The 18,626-nt window shown below is 36.0% G+C and overlaps 1 protein-coding gene across 1 annotated transcript in view; it reads right to left on the reverse strand.

The window, feature by feature from the left end:
• Positions 1 to 18,626, reverse strand: part of LOC100377990 (dynein axonemal heavy chain 1-like) — an 87,086-nt gene that overhangs the window by 11,374 nt on the left and 57,086 nt on the right. Inside the window, exons 49-67 of the mRNA XM_085506509.1 lie at positions 18,329 to 18,505; positions 17,254 to 17,445; positions 15,287 to 15,454; positions 14,788 to 14,979; positions 14,492 to 14,623; positions 13,929 to 14,174; positions 12,796 to 12,945; positions 12,027 to 12,187; positions 11,377 to 11,602; positions 10,844 to 11,039; positions 9,823 to 9,974; positions 9,364 to 9,480; positions 4,890 to 5,072; positions 3,806 to 4,009; positions 3,280 to 3,411; positions 2,773 to 2,946; positions 1,626 to 1,805; positions 722 to 898; positions 56 to 229 (exon numbers count right to left, since the gene is read on the reverse strand). Of these exons, the coding sequence (XP_085362635.1) occupies positions 56 to 229; positions 722 to 898; positions 1,626 to 1,805; positions 2,773 to 2,946; positions 3,280 to 3,411; positions 3,806 to 4,009; positions 4,890 to 5,072; positions 9,364 to 9,480; positions 9,823 to 9,974; positions 10,844 to 11,039; positions 11,377 to 11,602; positions 12,027 to 12,187; positions 12,796 to 12,945; positions 13,929 to 14,174; positions 14,492 to 14,623; positions 14,788 to 14,979; positions 15,287 to 15,454; positions 17,254 to 17,445; positions 18,329 to 18,505 (3,333 nt within the window). The remainder of the gene's footprint in view (positions 1 to 55; positions 230 to 721; positions 899 to 1,625; positions 1,806 to 2,772; positions 2,947 to 3,279; positions 3,412 to 3,805; positions 4,010 to 4,889; positions 5,073 to 9,363; positions 9,481 to 9,822; positions 9,975 to 10,843; positions 11,040 to 11,376; positions 11,603 to 12,026; positions 12,188 to 12,795; positions 12,946 to 13,928; positions 14,175 to 14,491; positions 14,624 to 14,787; positions 14,980 to 15,286; positions 15,455 to 17,253; positions 17,446 to 18,328; positions 18,506 to 18,626) is intronic.

Consider the following 18,626-nt stretch of genomic DNA (forward strand, 5'->3'; position numbering starts at 1 on the left):
GGGTCCTGGGAGAGATTGTACTACATAGGGTAGAGTGAATCAGAATAGTACATACCTCTTCAGTGGAAGCTCCACCACCGCCACCACCAGTCTTTGGTTGTAACTGAACCAAAGATTCTAGCAACCCAAAGGTTTCATTCTGGGCAAACGTGATGTTGGCATTGTCATGGAGACCAAATATTTCCGGTGTATCATTCAGTGGTAAGCTTCGAATGTAAGCCATGTAACCCTGTAAACAATAGTACAATTTTTTTCAAGTTTCTTTGTAGATGACACTAGAGGGCGCTGACACTTATTAGAGGGGGGTAGTATCAATAATTTTTTTATTTATTTGTTGCTACCCTTTTACATCACATGATATAAGTAACAGAGGTATAGACAAGAGAAAAAAGTATTCACCCACTGTAGGACAGTATCTTTTATGTAAATCTCATGTTAGAGGTGAACACAAAAGGGAAGCAAGGATCTTTATTTTGCTGGTTCCTGCAAAAACGGCCGCCAGGAACCAGCAAAAACAGACTTTAGAAACACTTTACCACTAGAGGGCAGTCTTAAAAATTCTGACAGAATGCAGTAGTCACACTCTGAAGATAAAAACAAATGTCGCTATAGATTGAGCTCAACACCTCTAGAGGGTGCTGTTTCATACATGCTGTTATTGAATTTATACAAGCCAAACTCGAAACATTTCATAAATGCAACACAAGAGGGCGACACTTACATTGTGATCCATGATTGTTGGAATCTGCCTGTAGATACCAGATGCAGAGTATGAATGTTCCTCTTCTAAGACAGCAGGGTTGTAGAAATCAGCCAATATATTCATGATAGTTCTTCTGTCATGGTCATCCGTCACACGTCCACCGTAGTTGATATGACCCGCTGTATAAGTTAACACCTGAAATCAACCACACAGTTAATCACAATTTGTGATGACTTTAAAATAATTTGAACTTTCTTATTTTGAAAAACAAAACAAAAAAACAGGAATTCCAAAGGAAGATTCTTTAATGGTCTATTTATCTTTTTGTAATGATTCTTTTGATAAAAATGGGTGTGCTAAAATGGATGTTCGCCATTTTTTTGGGTTATTTTGTCAATTCTCTCTGCTAAAAATGTTTGCGAATTGAAGATTTTTACCAGCACTAGTGAAAATAAAGTTTCAAGAAAGTCACTAACGCAGTGTCACATGACCCCCCCCCCCCCCAGAGAGAGATTTTCATTACTACAAAATTTTTATTGGCTCACATGTGGTTTATTTAAAGGGCGGCAGTCGTCGTGCCACATTCTGTTCGATATGGGACTCATAGCATACAAGGCGTGTAAAATACATTGTTTATTTACATGAAATTCGAACACGCGCTCCGCGACGACCACCACGCTTTAACATTTAATTATTTACTCTACACTGCTTAATTTCATGAGATAAATTTTCTTGAATTTTGTGAGTCGGTGAAAAACAGTAAATTTTCTAGCAGTGATCAATTTTCTCTGGGAGCCTACAACGTGAAGTGTCAGTGGCTTTCGCATAATTTGTTCGTAAGTACTATAACATCATCAAACTCTGTAAAAATCGGCAGTTTGCGGAAGTTTGATTGACATATACAACTTTTAAATCATCTTACCTTATAAGGAGTCTCGTCATATTCAATTAGAAACATTTTGAGTTGACTGACACAGATACGTAGATCGCCTGTTGTGAATTCGTACGGAATGTTAAAACCGAGAGGTCCAAACTTCTTTCGCTCTACAGTTACTGCATGGAATAACGCCAATGATAGCAGCAATGATTTGAACTCATGTGTCTAGGTAAGAGAAATTGATGGAAATTAACATACAAATTTGTTCTGACCCCAAAATTATACCATAACATGTTAATAACAGTATATTATAGTGTGTAAGGCAACAGTTTTCAGACAGTGAAATGAAATTTGCCCTAAAAACCATATTTATGTTTATAGTCTACAAGGAGGCTGCACGACCAACTCTCTATTGAAAAGCAATAGATCATTTTCTGTTTTCTGTGAGATTCAGTGTTATGTGAGAAATCGAACGTAAAAGCTGGACAAACAAAGGTCAAAGCGTCTTAGTGGCGACAAACATCACGTGGGATTCTGCAAACACAAAAGTATATTTCCATGCTTAATAATGTGCACATTTGATGAGGGTCAGTTTTGATGAAGTAAGGGTATTCAGATGTAATCGGCCTTTTGCTGTGAGCCATGAAATTCAAGTTCGGCTCACATCTTTCACGCAACTCGTGAGACCTCGCTGTTGAACGGAAAATCACCTATTCAACTTACTGTCCTGGCATCAACCAGGCCAAGTCAAACACAAACACCTGCAGACCTCAACCAGGGTTCCCCCTAAAGCCACATCCACAAGTGAATAATTCAGTAATTTTTGCATTCTCATTAAGTCTGTGAGTAAGGGAAGTCAATCCTTTTTTTGTGTCAGATTGGACACAATACAATCTGACAATCCAATAATCAATATACTGTAAAAAGGTTTAATATTCACTGGGTTTTAATTTTGTTTATTTCGACGACTAGAAAATGCACTAAATTAAAACCCAGTGAATATGTTAAATTTAGCATAGAACACATTATCTAAATGATAAAACCGTGAACTTAAAACCCACTGAATATGCCTGAAATGGTAATCAGCGACATTTAAACCCGGTGAAAATTAGTCATATTACAGTAATACTTTTAGACAGATTCTATGGTCAAGAGTTTCATCAATGACATTAAGTTGTTCAAGGTTTTTTACCTTTTCACCACATGAAGCGAGTAGTTCATCATTATAGCTGGTATAGGACTGCAATAAATTTGCTTTTATTCCTTTAGGTGGTTCCATAGTCATCTTGGCACCATTCTGTAACACTGGTACCGGGAACTTAGGACTCGGCATACTGGTCAGCCATAAGCGGAAATCACGATGTACCTGGCAAACGATAAAAGAATAATTAATACAAACATGAACAAGACTTATACTTAATTTCCATATTCAGGGTCAAGTCTGTGATGTCAAGTTTGAGTTGCAATGCCATAATGGCAAGACCACATCTCCTTGGTGAAGTTTGGAATGTGTTATGTTTACGTCATTAAGTATGCAATTTCATAATAGCAGGATTATTGTTGTCATTACACCATCTCGTTCCCTAGTTCATACAGAAAAGTCATGCCCCATCTCAGTCTCAATACCTAAAAAAATATTATTACTACCTATGTACTTTCTTCAAGACTATGGCTTCAAGTTACAACAAGAGTTTCTTACCTTGTCAGGATCAATGTTTTCAATAAGTCTCTCCAATGCTGGCATGAAACTAGGCGCTAAGTGACAGTTCTGAAAGAACACCCATTTACCACGATCCATAGCACTACGCATCATAGCCTCAGCACGGGGACCCTGTATATCACAAACACACATAAATTAAGTTACTATAATTATGCATTACAGTCAGATAATTGAAGGCTACAGTGGGAATATAACCATAATAAAACTAGATCACAACTAATTGATTTTCAGAATAGAGGAGATTCCCTCAGGTGACGACTGTGGTATCATTGACACAAACTTGTCATTTTGTTTTACTTTTTTGTGCATCACTGCTTTTATTATAAGGTCATATTTTTGCCACTAAGATATGACGTAGAAAAATACAATGTAGGGATGAGGGTGGGTGTTAGTGAAAGCGACAATGTTTTGTAGTTTTCAATGACTTACGAAACTTGATAGTTAATGCAATTGATTCCTGGACAAAATGATGAATTAAAAATCAAAGACTTTTTAACTGACTCACCTGTCCTTGACCAAGAGAAATGATATTGAGTTTCTTTGCAAACCTCATCTCTTCAGCAAACTTGTAAAGATCCGCGGCCGGATCAGTACCCGTAGACAAGACAAAAATCAAGGGTGTTGTAGCATTGGAATCTTTGAATGCAATGGACAAGTCTGCAGTCTGTGGTTCAATAAACCGCTGGCCAAGATGTTTAGCTACATAGTCCTGAGTAAAAAGGAACAAATGGCATTAAGATTACAAGGTACACAAGAAATGCAAATAGGAAGCAATTAAAAAAGTTGATGCACTGTTCCATGATCATTTCTCAATGACACAATGTTTGCATAGCAAGATGTTTTTCTACTGACAGTTTGTGCAATCATATTCATAATTTTGCAAAATTGTCTTCAATATCACCCAAGACTACAATGACATTGCTACTCCACTTATATTCAAAGTGGGTATTACATTTTAGACCCGCGAGCAGCTTTATAGTTGCACAACTCTCACACTATGAGACACACAGCAAACTTTTATGAAACATTTTAGTTACCATGGGCATAGGCCCAAATAAAGAGGAGTTGAAATTACTGTGGTTGTTTTGAAAGTTTCATCAATTTTTCTTATGCATTGAATAAAACTTTGTGAAAGGTTACGAATGTAAAAGCGATGATAAGGCTAAAGCAGACACATTGCGATCGTTGTATATTCTTGGGGCAGAGCTACTTCACGATACGTTCTATGTTGCTTAAACGTGCATTACTATACCATGTATTTCTATGGGCTCTGTGCAACCTGCCATGGAAGGATGGTCAAAGAACCGGTGAAAACAGCATTAACTCAATTTTAGGCAATCCTGGATAACAAAATTGATATATGTAGCCCGATGTACGGCTCTAAAGGTTTTCGACCATTGTTTTTACTAACTAGGCAGTTAAAATGCCTGAATGTTTGTATATAAAGGTGATAATGCTCAGCTACCTAATGCTACTACTGTCTCTCCCGACTTAAACTGGTGTGCAAATTCAAAGCACAAACTACCCTTCATGGAATGTCCACATAAACTATACGCTATGTTCGAGACCACATGGTGTGCGATACTCACCTGCATTGCGTTGGTGACTTTGTCAGCTCGTATACACCTCAGTACGACTATCTTCTGAAAATCATCTAGATCTTCATTCCAGTGACCTGGTAATTCTTCACGGTGAGGATCGATGCTATCAAAGTAATGCTTGAAAGAGTCCAAGTGATCTCCAAACTCTCTCGCAAAATTATGAAGTCTTTGCTGCAAATGTTAAATACAAACACAGTGAGTTGTGAAGGCAAGCCGCAAACACCAGAACAAATGTGGGGGAACAAGTGAGAGATTATTTTAACTTTTAATTTCAGGAAAAGAATATCTACAACAACCAGATCACATCATATGACAGAGTTGGCTGGAAATGACAAAACTGAAACTTTCCAGATTGCAAGCGTGAATAAATTTTGACGCTTTCTCACATTTTTTCTCTCAAAGACATCCACCATTTGTTCTGTTGTGTCCATGATTCAAAAATGCCACCACTCTCACCCAATCTGTGATGTCATCTCTGAGTCATAGACATGTACAACAATTTCAATTGTTTGACTTATTAAGCATGGTTTGTTTAAACAATGTGCGCTAGCATGGGTTGGAATTATTGATATATTACGAGCATGTACAGTGAATCGGGTAAGAAAGGATGCAAGCAGCGACTCGTTGATCCATTTGTGACCGATCACAATCTTAAAATTATCTCTCGTAAAATTAAAACGGTTTACAGAAATTACCGAAAATCAGTTTAGAAACAGTCATATAAAAGACGATGATCGTTATATTGGAGGCGACTTCAATATGTGTTAAATAGGACAACAATCACCGCCATTAAAATCATTATAATAACCTACAGTATTAATTTGTCTTTGAAAGTACACAGTATTGATATACAGCAGTATATAGAAGTAAATTTTTGCCGATTCTTTTTTTCATCATTTTCTGTCAACAAATTTGGCAGTTATATTTACTGCAAAAATGTGCCCGAATACATATATGACTTTCATCACAAGACTTTCTTGCCCAAATTTGTTTGCACATTTTTTTATATTCTTCAATATTTCTTAAAATGAACCTAATTTTGGAGCCAACAGACCGAATTTGAATCGATTTCCAGTTTTTACTAAAAAATTTGGCTGTTTTTGTCCTGATCTTCCGAAGAAAAGTGCAGACTATAAAAGGGACTATTTTGTGAATTTGTGAAGAAAAGAAAGAACTGGTGGTGAAAATGTTAACTGACTACTTTTGGCCCATACAAATGTTGTAATAGATAATAACTTTTTGAATATCAATGCATTTTCTAAAATTAGTTTAGAGCAATGTCTGTTGTGATTAAAGACAATTAAATAATTGGTAGTTGGTCATAAATGCATCAGCGATAATAAGCAAATAAGCAATGTATGGGTGCTACCCATCATTATGGAGCATATACGGATCCATTGTGAGACATTTATTACACAGATGGCTGAAAAGGAAATACTTACATTATTTAAGGATATGAGAAGGGTACTTTTACGGAAAGGGAGGATAAAGTGGACAAGGTGGGAATCATTAAATAGTTTTATTGTAATACCAATGTTCTGTAATCAAGAACTACCTTATACCTTTAGTAGTTACCGTTGGTTACTGGGTTATGTTAATGAAGATGACAGATCAGTATAGTGATGGATGGAAATGAAGTTTATAGTTGTAAATGAACAAGTCTGATTCGTGGATTTTCTCTCTATAGTCTGTGGTAAAATTGAGTTTCTCAATTGTAGAAGGAGATTATAAAACACCAGAAGGCGCTGTATAGTTAAATTGAGTTTCTCAACTGTAGAGAGAGATTATAAAACACCAGAGAGCGCTGTAGAGTTAAATTGAGTTTCTCAACTGTAGAGGGAGATTATAAAACACCAGAGGGCGCCATAGTGTTAAATTGAGTATCTCAACTGTCGGCCTCTGAACACCATAATTTTTCCCGCCAAAATATTGGTCCCACATTTTTACATATATTTCTGTAAATTTTGTGTTAATTTTAGAGCATATGGAAATAATTTTCCATTGGCCAAAGACCTTGATCAAAATTATGAAAAAAAACAGAGACAAAATTATAAAGACTAATTTTGTGAAATGTGACCAAAGTAGAGGGTTCCTCAACTGTAGAGGAGGATTCATTACCACTAGAGAGGGCTAGATTCTAACTTGCAGAGAGAAACCAGGAACCATTGGGAGACTTGTTGACAGAGAGGGACACGTTACTGATGTGGTGCAGAAGTTATATTTATGATTTACAATGGTTTGATGTGTTTCTGAAACAAAAGTTGAATGAATGAATGATGTTAAGTTAAATCATATTCTTGTGCATGAAGAGTTAACCATGCTAAATGGAGAAGAGAATGAATGTTAAAATAGTGCAATGTATTTTTATCTGGATAATTGTGCATATTATTATTATTTTAAACTGAAAGTGATGAGTCGTTTCTCCCACTTTAACACTCACATACTCATTATTTATGACAAAATTCATCAGTGTACTACATGTCACTTCATTTACTCATTAACACACTCAATCATTATTCAATATTACTCATTACTCAAACACTCACTACCAACTCAATGAATCAATAACATATGTACTCATGTCTCCACACTCACTGCCAACTCAATGATAGATGAATAAATGGTAGCTTCACTCTCACATTTACACTCACTACCAACTCAATGAATCAATAACATATGTACTCATGTCTCCACACTCACTGCCAACTCAATGATAGATGAATAAATGGTAGCTTCACTCTCACATTTACACTCACTACCAACTCAATGAATCAATAACATATGTACTCATGTCTCCACACTCAATGCCAACTCAATGATAGATGAATAAATGGTAGCTTCACTCTCACATTTACAATCACTACCAACTCAATGAATCAATAACATATGTACTCATGTCTCCACACTCACTGCCAACTCAATGATAGATGAATAAATGGTAGATTCACTCTCACATTTACACTCACTACCAACTCAATGAATCAATAACATATGTACTCATGTCTCCACACTCACTGCCAACTCAATGATAGATGAATAAATGGTAGATTCACTCTCACATTTACAATCACTACCAACTCAATGAATCAATAACATATGTACTCATGTCTCCACACTCACTGCCAACTCAATGATAGATGAATAAATGGTAGATTCACTCTCACATTTACACTCACTACCAAATCAATGAATCATTGGCCATTCACGTGTTTTCAGCTCACTGCCAGCTCTCTCATCTTTACACACTCACTCACTTACTCTCCCTCACATGTATAAACACACAACCAACCCACTGAATCAATGACATATGCACTCTCACATTTATGGCCTCAACATCAAGTCAATGAATCATTGACATGTGTAATCTCTTATATCTCTACACTCACTACCAGCTCAATGAATCAATGACATGTGCACTCTCACATTTATGGCCTCACCATCAAGTCAATGAATCAATGACATGTGTACTCTTTTATATCTCTACACTCACTACCAGCTCAATGAATCAATGACACATGCACTTTCACATTTATGCCCTCAACATCAAGTCAATGAATCAATGACATGTGTACTCTCTTATATCTCTACACTCTCTACACTTACTACCAGCTCAATGAATCAATGACATATGTGGTCTCTAATATTTATGCACTCACTACTAACTCAGTGTTAACTGGTTGCCAGCTCAATGACAAATGTACTCCCTTTAATGCTCACTACCAACTCAATGTATGAATGACATATGTACTCATTACTTGACATGAACTCAATACAACTCACAAACCATATCCACTCACTGACTGTGCAGGATGATAAGTGATTTGTTAGCCATGCCGTAAAACTCACTATTTTTGGTTCTTGTGCTTCATGACCTTTCTTCAAAGGCTCTCGCTGGTAAAAGGTAAGTAAACAAAAATGACAAACAAATACACACAAGTAACTAATTAAATAAAACCCATCATTTTCACAGGAGATATCTCCCATGAATCTATGCTCAGCTGCTATGTCAAAGCTGCAAGAAATATGTTTGGTTAGAAACAATTGGTGGTTCATCGCTCTATGTGGGATTCACAGTTCATCTCTGTATGTGATATACACATACTTTTGTTTCTGCTTGTGTAATAGTAGTACGGTAGTAACATTGTATTGCATCTTAGGAAATATTTCTACCAGTTCTATCAGGAATAAATATGTATGCATGTGTGTATGAAGCAACATACACACAGCAGACATTCAGCAGTTTTTATTGTAGCTCATAGTGCCAGGTACAGTGTTGAATACTTAATCACAATTTTTATGATATATGGCTGGAACTTAATCTTATAAACCTGGCTTTGGTACGTCATTCAAATAAGAAACAAGCAATTTTGACCTCAGATCACAGTCACTGTTATTATTGTTCAAGTTCATAATATAACTATCAAATCACAAACATATAAAGTAAATGAGAGTGGTCACATACCAGGCCAGACATAATAAGAATGTCAATCCAAGATCTTTCTGATAACCAATCTGATGCAGGATTGGGTAATTCTTCAGGTGTACTGGTACCTCCGCCCAATAGAAATCTCCATTCATCCTGCATAAATATACACAGCAGGTTAAATATTACATATATAGTAGAAATAACAGCAAGAAATTTTCCCTTTTTCCCCAATTGGAGATTTATCTCTAAATCAGGACTTAGCTTTATCTTATACTTGTATGTACTTTGACTGAGGACAACTTAACATTTTGGAAAAATCACAAGCATGGTTTTCGTGGAAAAAAGTTTGGATATCTCCTCTTCTTATATTTTAGATAACATTTTGCTCAGTAAAATATTATAAATAAGCAGTGTTTTAATGTTTTTTTTTTTATATATTTTTTTACTAGTTAGCTGGGATATTGACCTCGGTAAGATAACAATGCATTGACTCACCATGTTAATTTTGCCTTCATTCATCAGTATTCGTATCGCCACCAAGAACGAGAACATCAGTTTATGCTTCTCAAATAAACTCCTGCATACATTACTATAAAGACTGAACGTGAAGTAGTCATTGATGTGTATAATACGCTCCGACACTTTCTCTGCAATCAGAAAAAAAAACACAGGAAATTAATGCTAAGAAACGACACTAGAGACCAAGTCTTGGCTGAGAGCAGAAGGGGTGTGAGCCACGGCCAAGCGTCGTCGCCGAAACCTGTTTCGTGATGTGAGTTGCAGATTTGATTTACATCACGGAGAGATTAGCATAGTACTTGATCGAGGCCAGTCAACGCAGGGATCAAAACCCGACCGTTGTTGCAGATACCATTTCCGTGCACAGAGTCGCATGTTTGACTCTATTCACGAAGAATGGCAGCGTGTTAATCGAGTGGTGTCCGCATGCACTGCGATGACAACCCCCCTTAACTTTATTGAAACAATGTAGAAATAATACAGGTTGATGCAGGAGTTGAATGCTTAAATTATGAGGTAGTGGATGGGTGGGGTAGTTTGGAGACGGGTTCAGGTCGCTTGCTGAATGTAGAATGACTATGCTAAGGCGAAGCGGGATACAGGAAAGCTTGACAATTGTATGGCAAGTAGGATTAGGCAAATGACCGTCACGAAAGTATGAGCTTACAATATGCGTGTGAATGGAAATAGCACGGGCGAGGCATGCCTGAGATGGAAGGTCGCGTGCCTATGAATAGGGGCACACGTTGATGTCATGTGCAGGGGGATTACGACTGGCGTGTGTTGCGTAAGTCATGTGTTAGGGATTAAAACTGAGGCGTCGTTGCCGAGCATTAACGCAGGCTATGCTGACGCATAATCATACTATAAATTTTACTGAGGACAAAACAAATTGAATTGAACGATCTCAACTCCTAAAACTACAAAGACATCAGAACCGTTACTGTTACTATTGTTTATACTGGCGTTCACAATGAGGATAGTTGAATCATCTTACCAGCCCTCTCAGAGTTTGCAATACCAGCCATAAACAATCCCGTGAACCACTCCAATGAATACTGATACATAGGGTCTACATTAGCTAAGTCAGTTGTACAGAAGAACAGCAGAGATGTTCGCACAGCCACTGGGATGTACAGACTACGGGTGACGTCAATTTCCTTCTCTGTCTCTTCAGCTACTGCCACTTTAGCCTATCACAACAAATACATTAATTTTAGCGTTTGTTACAATTGTTTTATGATTTACGAAAATAGAAATGACATGATCAAAAGAACGATGAATGTTATGATTTACGAAAGATAGAAATGACATATTCAAAGGTTAACTGAATGATACAAATGATGTAATCACACTAAACACACATTTAAAAAACGTCAATGTCGGACAATATAAAAATCAATCTACATTATCTATTGTCCCAAAATACTGAGCATAATCCTTGAAAAACATACAGACAAGTGTGACATTTTATCTCCATGGTTACATGAAAAGAGAGGATGAAGATGAGATCAAAATAGGCCAGCTCACCTTAATCTCCAGTGATTTGATTTTAGAAGCTTCTAATGTAGCGATGAGATCCACATCATCTACTGGACTTCCTTCTGATGAACTCAAACGTTCTAAAATCTTGTCCTCGATCTCTTTTAACTCTTGCTTCATCTTGGCGTTACTGATGATCAACTGGTTCTTGGCTTCTTCCAAATCCGGTCTCTCTTCAGCAACAACACGGGACAACACCTGATCTTCCAGGCCACTGAAATATTAAACAACAACAAACATCAGCGTTTTTCTGCAGAAACCATATTTCATGTTGATACTGATACATGACACAGCTTTGTAACCATCTTCCTATCATAATGGCATTATGTTGATTTAATGTGCTATCCTGGTGTTAATCGGTCAAATACAATCATCTCCACAGACATTACATTAACGTTTCACCAATGTCGTACCTGTTACTGAATGAGTCTTAGTCTGTGGCTTTGGATTCCCTATTGAGTCTGTGGCACAGTCACCCAGAGAAGGAGGTCAAAGCCAGATAGGATTTATCATGGGTGTGGCCCAACTAATGATGGAGGGTTACTTAGTATGGCTGTTGTTTTCTGCCAGATGACAGTGGAGCTAAAAAAAAGTTATCTTGAATTGATGGCTGTTACTTCATAGCTCTATATACTTACCTTGGAGAGAGTGTAAAATTGACGACAGTGACTTTAGTAGATACTTCTGGCGTGTAGTGAGGATTGGGTAGTTTGGTTGTGATATAAAACTTGAAATCATCGTGATACGGGATGACTGCATCTCCAAGTTTTATCACTAAACTACCTTGCTGTTTAAATGTCTGTGAACAATAACAAATATTTATATAAGTTTCAGAATATATGCGATAGTCCTAATTATCAACATTCAAATTATAAGATTAAAGTTCAAAATCATCTAAAAAAAAAATAAAACAAATGAGAAGCTGAATGAAAGGACAAAGAACAATGACATGTTTGGGTTTTTGTGACCACAAGATAAATTAACAACAACAACGATGACGACAACAACAACGATGACAATTCAACTACATACAAATGAGCATGGTTATACCGGTATATATGTATGCAGAAACTTAGCATTTAAGCGAGAGGGTTGTCACCTGTGCATGTGCGGGAATTGAGTCCCTGCAACAATAACAACATGCGCTAAAAATGCAAAAAGTAGACACTTGTTTATAAACAATGACACGCTATGGCCATCTGATGCAAACACAGGTGACGACTCCCCCACTTTAATATGACTGGTATAAACTCAGTGCTGATATGCATAACAATCAGTAGTACAACTAAACCATCAGTGAACTTGACTTTTAATAGGTCTGATTTATTTTTATAAACATCCCAAAATAAACATAGACACTATGGGAAAATAAAGATTTATAAAACAATGTGTGGTTGTTGACTTTACCTGTCTCAAAAGAATAGGTTCCAATGCTGGATCTAACTCCTCGGCTACATTCTCCAACAAACATGGTTTTCCAAATCTCACAGCATTCTCGAGACTCCTCAGGAAATCACGGTCAGTTAACTTGATAATATCAAGACCATTGTCTTTCTCCTGAAAACCAAACCATAGGAGAATAAAAAAAATTAAATATTATACAGATTTATATTTAGTGATTGAAGTTAACATAAACATTTTTGCATTAGAAATATTTACTATCATTAACTGTTTTATTTTAATAACAATAAATACAGTAAAGTCAGTCTACAATATGACTGGTTCTTCTTTCATAGATATTCTCATAGCTTTCTCTACAAACTAAATCACTCTGTAGACAGAACTCACTGAATATTAAGAGTTTGTAATTGTATATATTTGTTTTTATTTAAAAATTAAATGCATTTAAAACAATTTCCTATTGAATTAATAAATTATATTGACAGTGTGAATCACTGACCAATGTTGTACTTTATAATCTTCATTTTAATGAATTTTCCTCAGTTGTGTAATTTAATATTATTTTCCTCCCTTTCTTCCATCCAGCCATAGCTACATCATTTTTTATTCCAGTCAAATTGATCTATGTATAACCCATACTCTATAAGCAAATTGTTGCTTCCATGGACTGTCCATACAACTCAAAAAAATGGTTTTTAGTAGTTCTACATACTGTAAAACATGTTGAAAAAGCGACATACAATTTTAGTAAATTGTGGTAAAATGACGTAATAGCGAAATGTTGATTTAGCGAATCTCTCTTGTCATTGTTGATTTCCTGTTTTCACAATACTTGTCTGTCACGTGTCAAAACAAATGTGCAGTTATCACCTTCATAAAAACAAAGTGTGATTAGGAAGTGCCACAGATTTTTATGTCCTGGATTACTGCATACAAATCACCAAGCCTTGGCCATTTTGAATTTATAATAGTCATTAGCGACATCTTGAATTAGCGAATCAGTTCTCTCGCTAAAAAGACATGCTTGCAAAAAACGCATGTTTTACAGTATTCTTTTTGTAATGAATTATTTCAATACGAGCTGTAAATTAAATAATAATAATAATATTTATATTAATAATAATAATATTACCACGTACCATAGTTTTAATCCATCTGTTGGCCTGTCCTTGTGGATCTATAAACAGTGGCCATCTTTGCGAATACTGTACTATTACGCTGTTCTCCACAGAGAGTGTGTCTCTCGGCAGACCAGCAATCTGCCAACTACGAATCTTAACAGGGTTTCCCAAGGTGGACACCAGACTGTTATCTTTAGTGTGCGGTACGTTGAATGATTCAAACTTGTCTGACCACTCTTCCAATAATGAAGCTCTATATTCACCCTGTAGAGTAGAAAATAATAAGTTAGCTGAAACAAATTTATTTTAGCAGGAACTAATTTTGCTGAAAAGACTTTTTGGCTGTTTTGTATGAAGTTTAATTTTTTAATGTGTTGAATGTAAAATATAGGAAAAAAGGTATGATTTTATGATTCATCCCTTCAGCAAAAATAGTGAAAAAGAGTACATTTCAGTAAATGTTTTGCATCCAGTTAAAATCAGAAAGGATACATGTGACAGATTAACATATGGTTCACCACAATTTGAATATTCTTGACAACTGCGCCGATTTGAACCATCAAACTTCATAATCTACTCACTGTGAAAGGTCCAAGGTAAGCGACGTACGATGCAGCTACGATAACATTACCAACAATATTGTCAATGATGAACGTCAGCTCCTTGACGGACTCAGCCCAGCGGTCTTTCTCGTCTGCCAGTCCTCCAATCAACTGTTAAGCCAAAATGAATAATTAATTAGTGATACACTCAGATAGCAGAAAGTTTATTGATCACCTTATTATGGGAAAGAACTGAATAGCCATCTATTTTATGATGACTACCGGTAAATGATCATAAATGATAAATATTTTATTTTGACATTATCCCAACCTACCTTATCTGCACGGACTAGTCTCTGTTCACACTCTTCACACTTGGCTTCTAGTTCTTGTTTCTTGGCAACACAATCTTCGTACTTGGCTTGTAAGGTTGCGATACCGTCCTGTACTTCCTGGAGGCGAGCCTTGGCCTCAGCAAGAATCTTCTGAGTCTCAGCCAACTCTTCTTGAGCGATCCTAAGTTTCTCCTAACAAAATGAAGGAAATAATATCCAGTGAGTAAAAACTGATTAAACTAAAAAGTAACATGTACACTATTATGTCATCAACATAAGTTCGGGATTGTCTGAGAAATGATTAGCTTTGAATGAATGCATACAATCCAAAACAGTTTTCAAAACCACAAACAATTAAACCTTCATAGCTTTTCCAAGTGTTCATGTAAAGTGCTCCCCTTTGATGATTCTCATTTCTACCACAGAGGGCGCAACACTACAAAGTCAGCATTCTACAAACACTTGGAAATGTCCTGAAAGATTCCCAGTGAAAACTTACCCTTTTGGGAGCCACACCTTTGGCAACAAAGTGATATTTGTGCATAGCTCTGACCCACTGACAGATGGAGGTACAAGCCTTGGATACTTTGGCAATAGCTGCAGGTTGGAAATCTTCACTGTCAATGTACGGTTGAATCTTGGCAATGTTAGAATCAGGGATGTTGTCCTGTCGGAGAAAAGGAGTTAACAAAGTCAGATATCAGATATACAATTTTGTTCAGTACATGGTGGAAATATGATTTCTGGTATTAGTTATTTTGTGGAAATTTGATTACAGGTAGTAGGCATAAGGTGGCAATTTGATTACTTGTAATATGTTTTTGGTGGAAATTTAGTGGCAATTGTATTACTGGTAGCAGGTATATAGTAGAAATTTGATTACAGGTGGTAGGTATATGGTAGAAATTTGATTACAGGTGGTAGGTATATGGTAGAAATTTGATTACAGGTGGTAGGTATATGGTAGAAATTTGATTACAGCTGGTAGGTATATAGTAGAAATTTGATTACAGGTAGTAGGTATATGGTAGAAATTTGATTACAGGTGGTAGGTATATGGTAGAAATTTGATTACAGGTGGTAGGTATATAGTAGAAATTTGATTACAGGTGGTAGGTATATGGTAGAAATTTGATTACAGGTGGTAGGTATATGGTAGAAATTTGATTACAGGTGGTAGGTATATAGTAGAAATTTGATTACAGCTGGTAGGTATATGGTAGAAATTTGATTACAGCTGGTAGGTATATGGTAGAAATTTGATTACAGGTAGTAGGTATATGGTAGAAATTTGATTACAGGTAGTAGGTATATGGTAGAAATTTGATTACAGGTAGTAGGTATATGGTAGAAATTTGATTACTGGTAGTAGGTATATGGTAGAAATTTGATTACAGGTGGTAGGTATATGGTAGAAATTTGATTACAGGTAGTAGGTATATGGTAGAAATTTGATTACAGGTGGTAGGTATATGGTAGAAATTTGATTACAGGTGGTAGGTATATGGTAGAAACTTGATTACAGGTAGTAGGTATATGGTAGAAATTTGATTACAGGTGGTAGGTATATGGTAGAAATTTGATTACAGGTGGTAGGTATATGGTAGAAATTTGATTACAGGTGGTAGGTATATAGTAGAAATTTGATTACAGGTGGTAGGTATATGGTAGAAATTTGATTACAGGTAGTAGGTATATGGTAGAAATTTGATTACAGGTAGTAGGTATATAGTAGAAATTTGATTACAGGTGGTAGGTATATGGTAGAAACTTGATTACAGGCAGTAGGTATATGGTAGAAATTTGATTACAGGTAGTAGCCTAGGTATATGGTAGAAATTTGATTACAGGTAGTAGGTATATGGTAGAAATTTGATTACAGGTGGTAGGTATATGGTAGAAATTTGATTACAGGTGGTAGGTATATGGTAGAAATTTGATTACAGGTGGTAGGTATATGGTAGAAATTTGATTACAGGTGGTAGGTATATGGTAGAAATTTGATTACAGGTAGTAGGTATATGTTAGAAATTTGATTACAGGTAGTAGACATAAGGTGGCAATTTGATTACTGGTAATATGTATTTTGTGGAAACTTGATTACAGGTAGTAGGCATTTGGTGGAACTTTAATTACTGCTAGTAATTTGTTGGAAATTTGAATAGTAAGCATATGGGGAAAATTTGAGTAGTGGGCATTTGTCAGGAATTTGAATTGTCTTTAAAACTTATTTTGACAATTAGACACACAGCTGTCATTTACATAAGTGCAACAAATATGCCAGCAAGTCAGGTAGGCATTTGATTAGTCGGCATTTGGAGGAAATCTGATTACTGGTATGTAGGCATTGATTGAAATTTGTTTTAATGTAACTAATCCACGTAACTGGTCTTTCTGGTATTACAGTCAGCAATGCTGTCAGTGCAATAACAGCAATAACTCCAATTGTAAGAAACAAACACATACCTTATCATATTTGAACAAACTTTCCAAGAATTTTCCTGGATCTTGTAGCAAACTTTTACCAGGATCCCAATAATCATCTTTCTTTTCACCAGGCTTGTCTCCAGGTACTCTTTTTGGTTTGACACCTTTCATGATACAGACAGCTTCTATGACCATACGTACACCGTTGGGTGGCCTCTGCATGGCACGTACCTATACACATGCAACAAGATAAATGTATAGTACAATTGTAATGCATGGTAGAATGCTACATTAACAGTAGACATACTATCAATTCCACTTCAAAATTAATAACCAAGCAACTCATATTTTACAAAGCAGTTTGCTGCATTGATATAATGGTCTTGAAATTAAGTGTCCCACAAATACTTCTACTACTGTAGTTAATTTTGTAAATGTATTTCCAGTTTTGTACACGAGGTACCAATTAACAAACCCAACCAACTTGAATTTTATATACATGTATCTGATGGAACCAATGTCATAATCAAATCATATTATTCATTGACTTGTAATGTAATTGCATGTTCATTCAATGACTTACATCAATGAGCTGGCAACATACAGATAGTTAGCATAACAGCTGTTTCATTTATTGACTTACAAAATTATTCAATGACTAATCAGGACTGGCAAGTGAAGCCAGCCAGTATTAGGTATTTCATTCAATGGTTTACCTCAATGACATTCTTATTCAATGACATAAGAAAGAAAACATATCAAATAGTAATGGGACATCTTTTTCATTCAATGACTTAAGTGAGATAATTCGTTTTCAATGACTGATCATGACTGATCAATGTATCACCTAGTACAGGCAATTCATTCAATGACTTAAGTGAGATAATTCGTTTTCAATGACTGATCATGACTGATCAATGTATCACCTAGTACAGGCAATTCATTCAATGACTTAAGTGAGATAATTCGTTTTCAATGACTGATCATGACTGATCAATGTATCACCTAGTACAGGCAATTCATTCAATGACTTAAGTGAGATAATTCGTTTTCAATGACTGATCATGACTGATCAATGTATCACCTAGTACAGGCAATTCATTCAATGACTTACCTCAATAACATCATTCTTATTCAATGACTTGAGACTGGCCAATGCAGCATCCAGTGCTGGAAGTGCTTCATCCAAATCCCTCTGTGCATCATCAGCAATGGCTTTGGTTTCTCTGGCTTTACCAGCTGCTTCGTGTTCTTCTTTCTCGACAACGTTCTTTGTTTCCTCAGCCACAATCTACAATGACAGCACAAGTTGTTGTTCATTATTTCACAATTTTATATATCATATTTTCAAAATGATGACCCACATCTTGTCTTTCTGTAGTTGTTTGATTTTAAATTTGAATTTTGAAATT

This window comes from Saccoglossus kowalevskii, chromosome 12 (assembly GCF_978046115.1).
Source record: "Saccoglossus kowalevskii chromosome 12, keSacKowa6.1, whole genome shotgun sequence".
NCBI lineage: Eukaryota > Metazoa > Hemichordata > Enteropneusta > Harrimaniidae > Saccoglossus > Saccoglossus kowalevskii.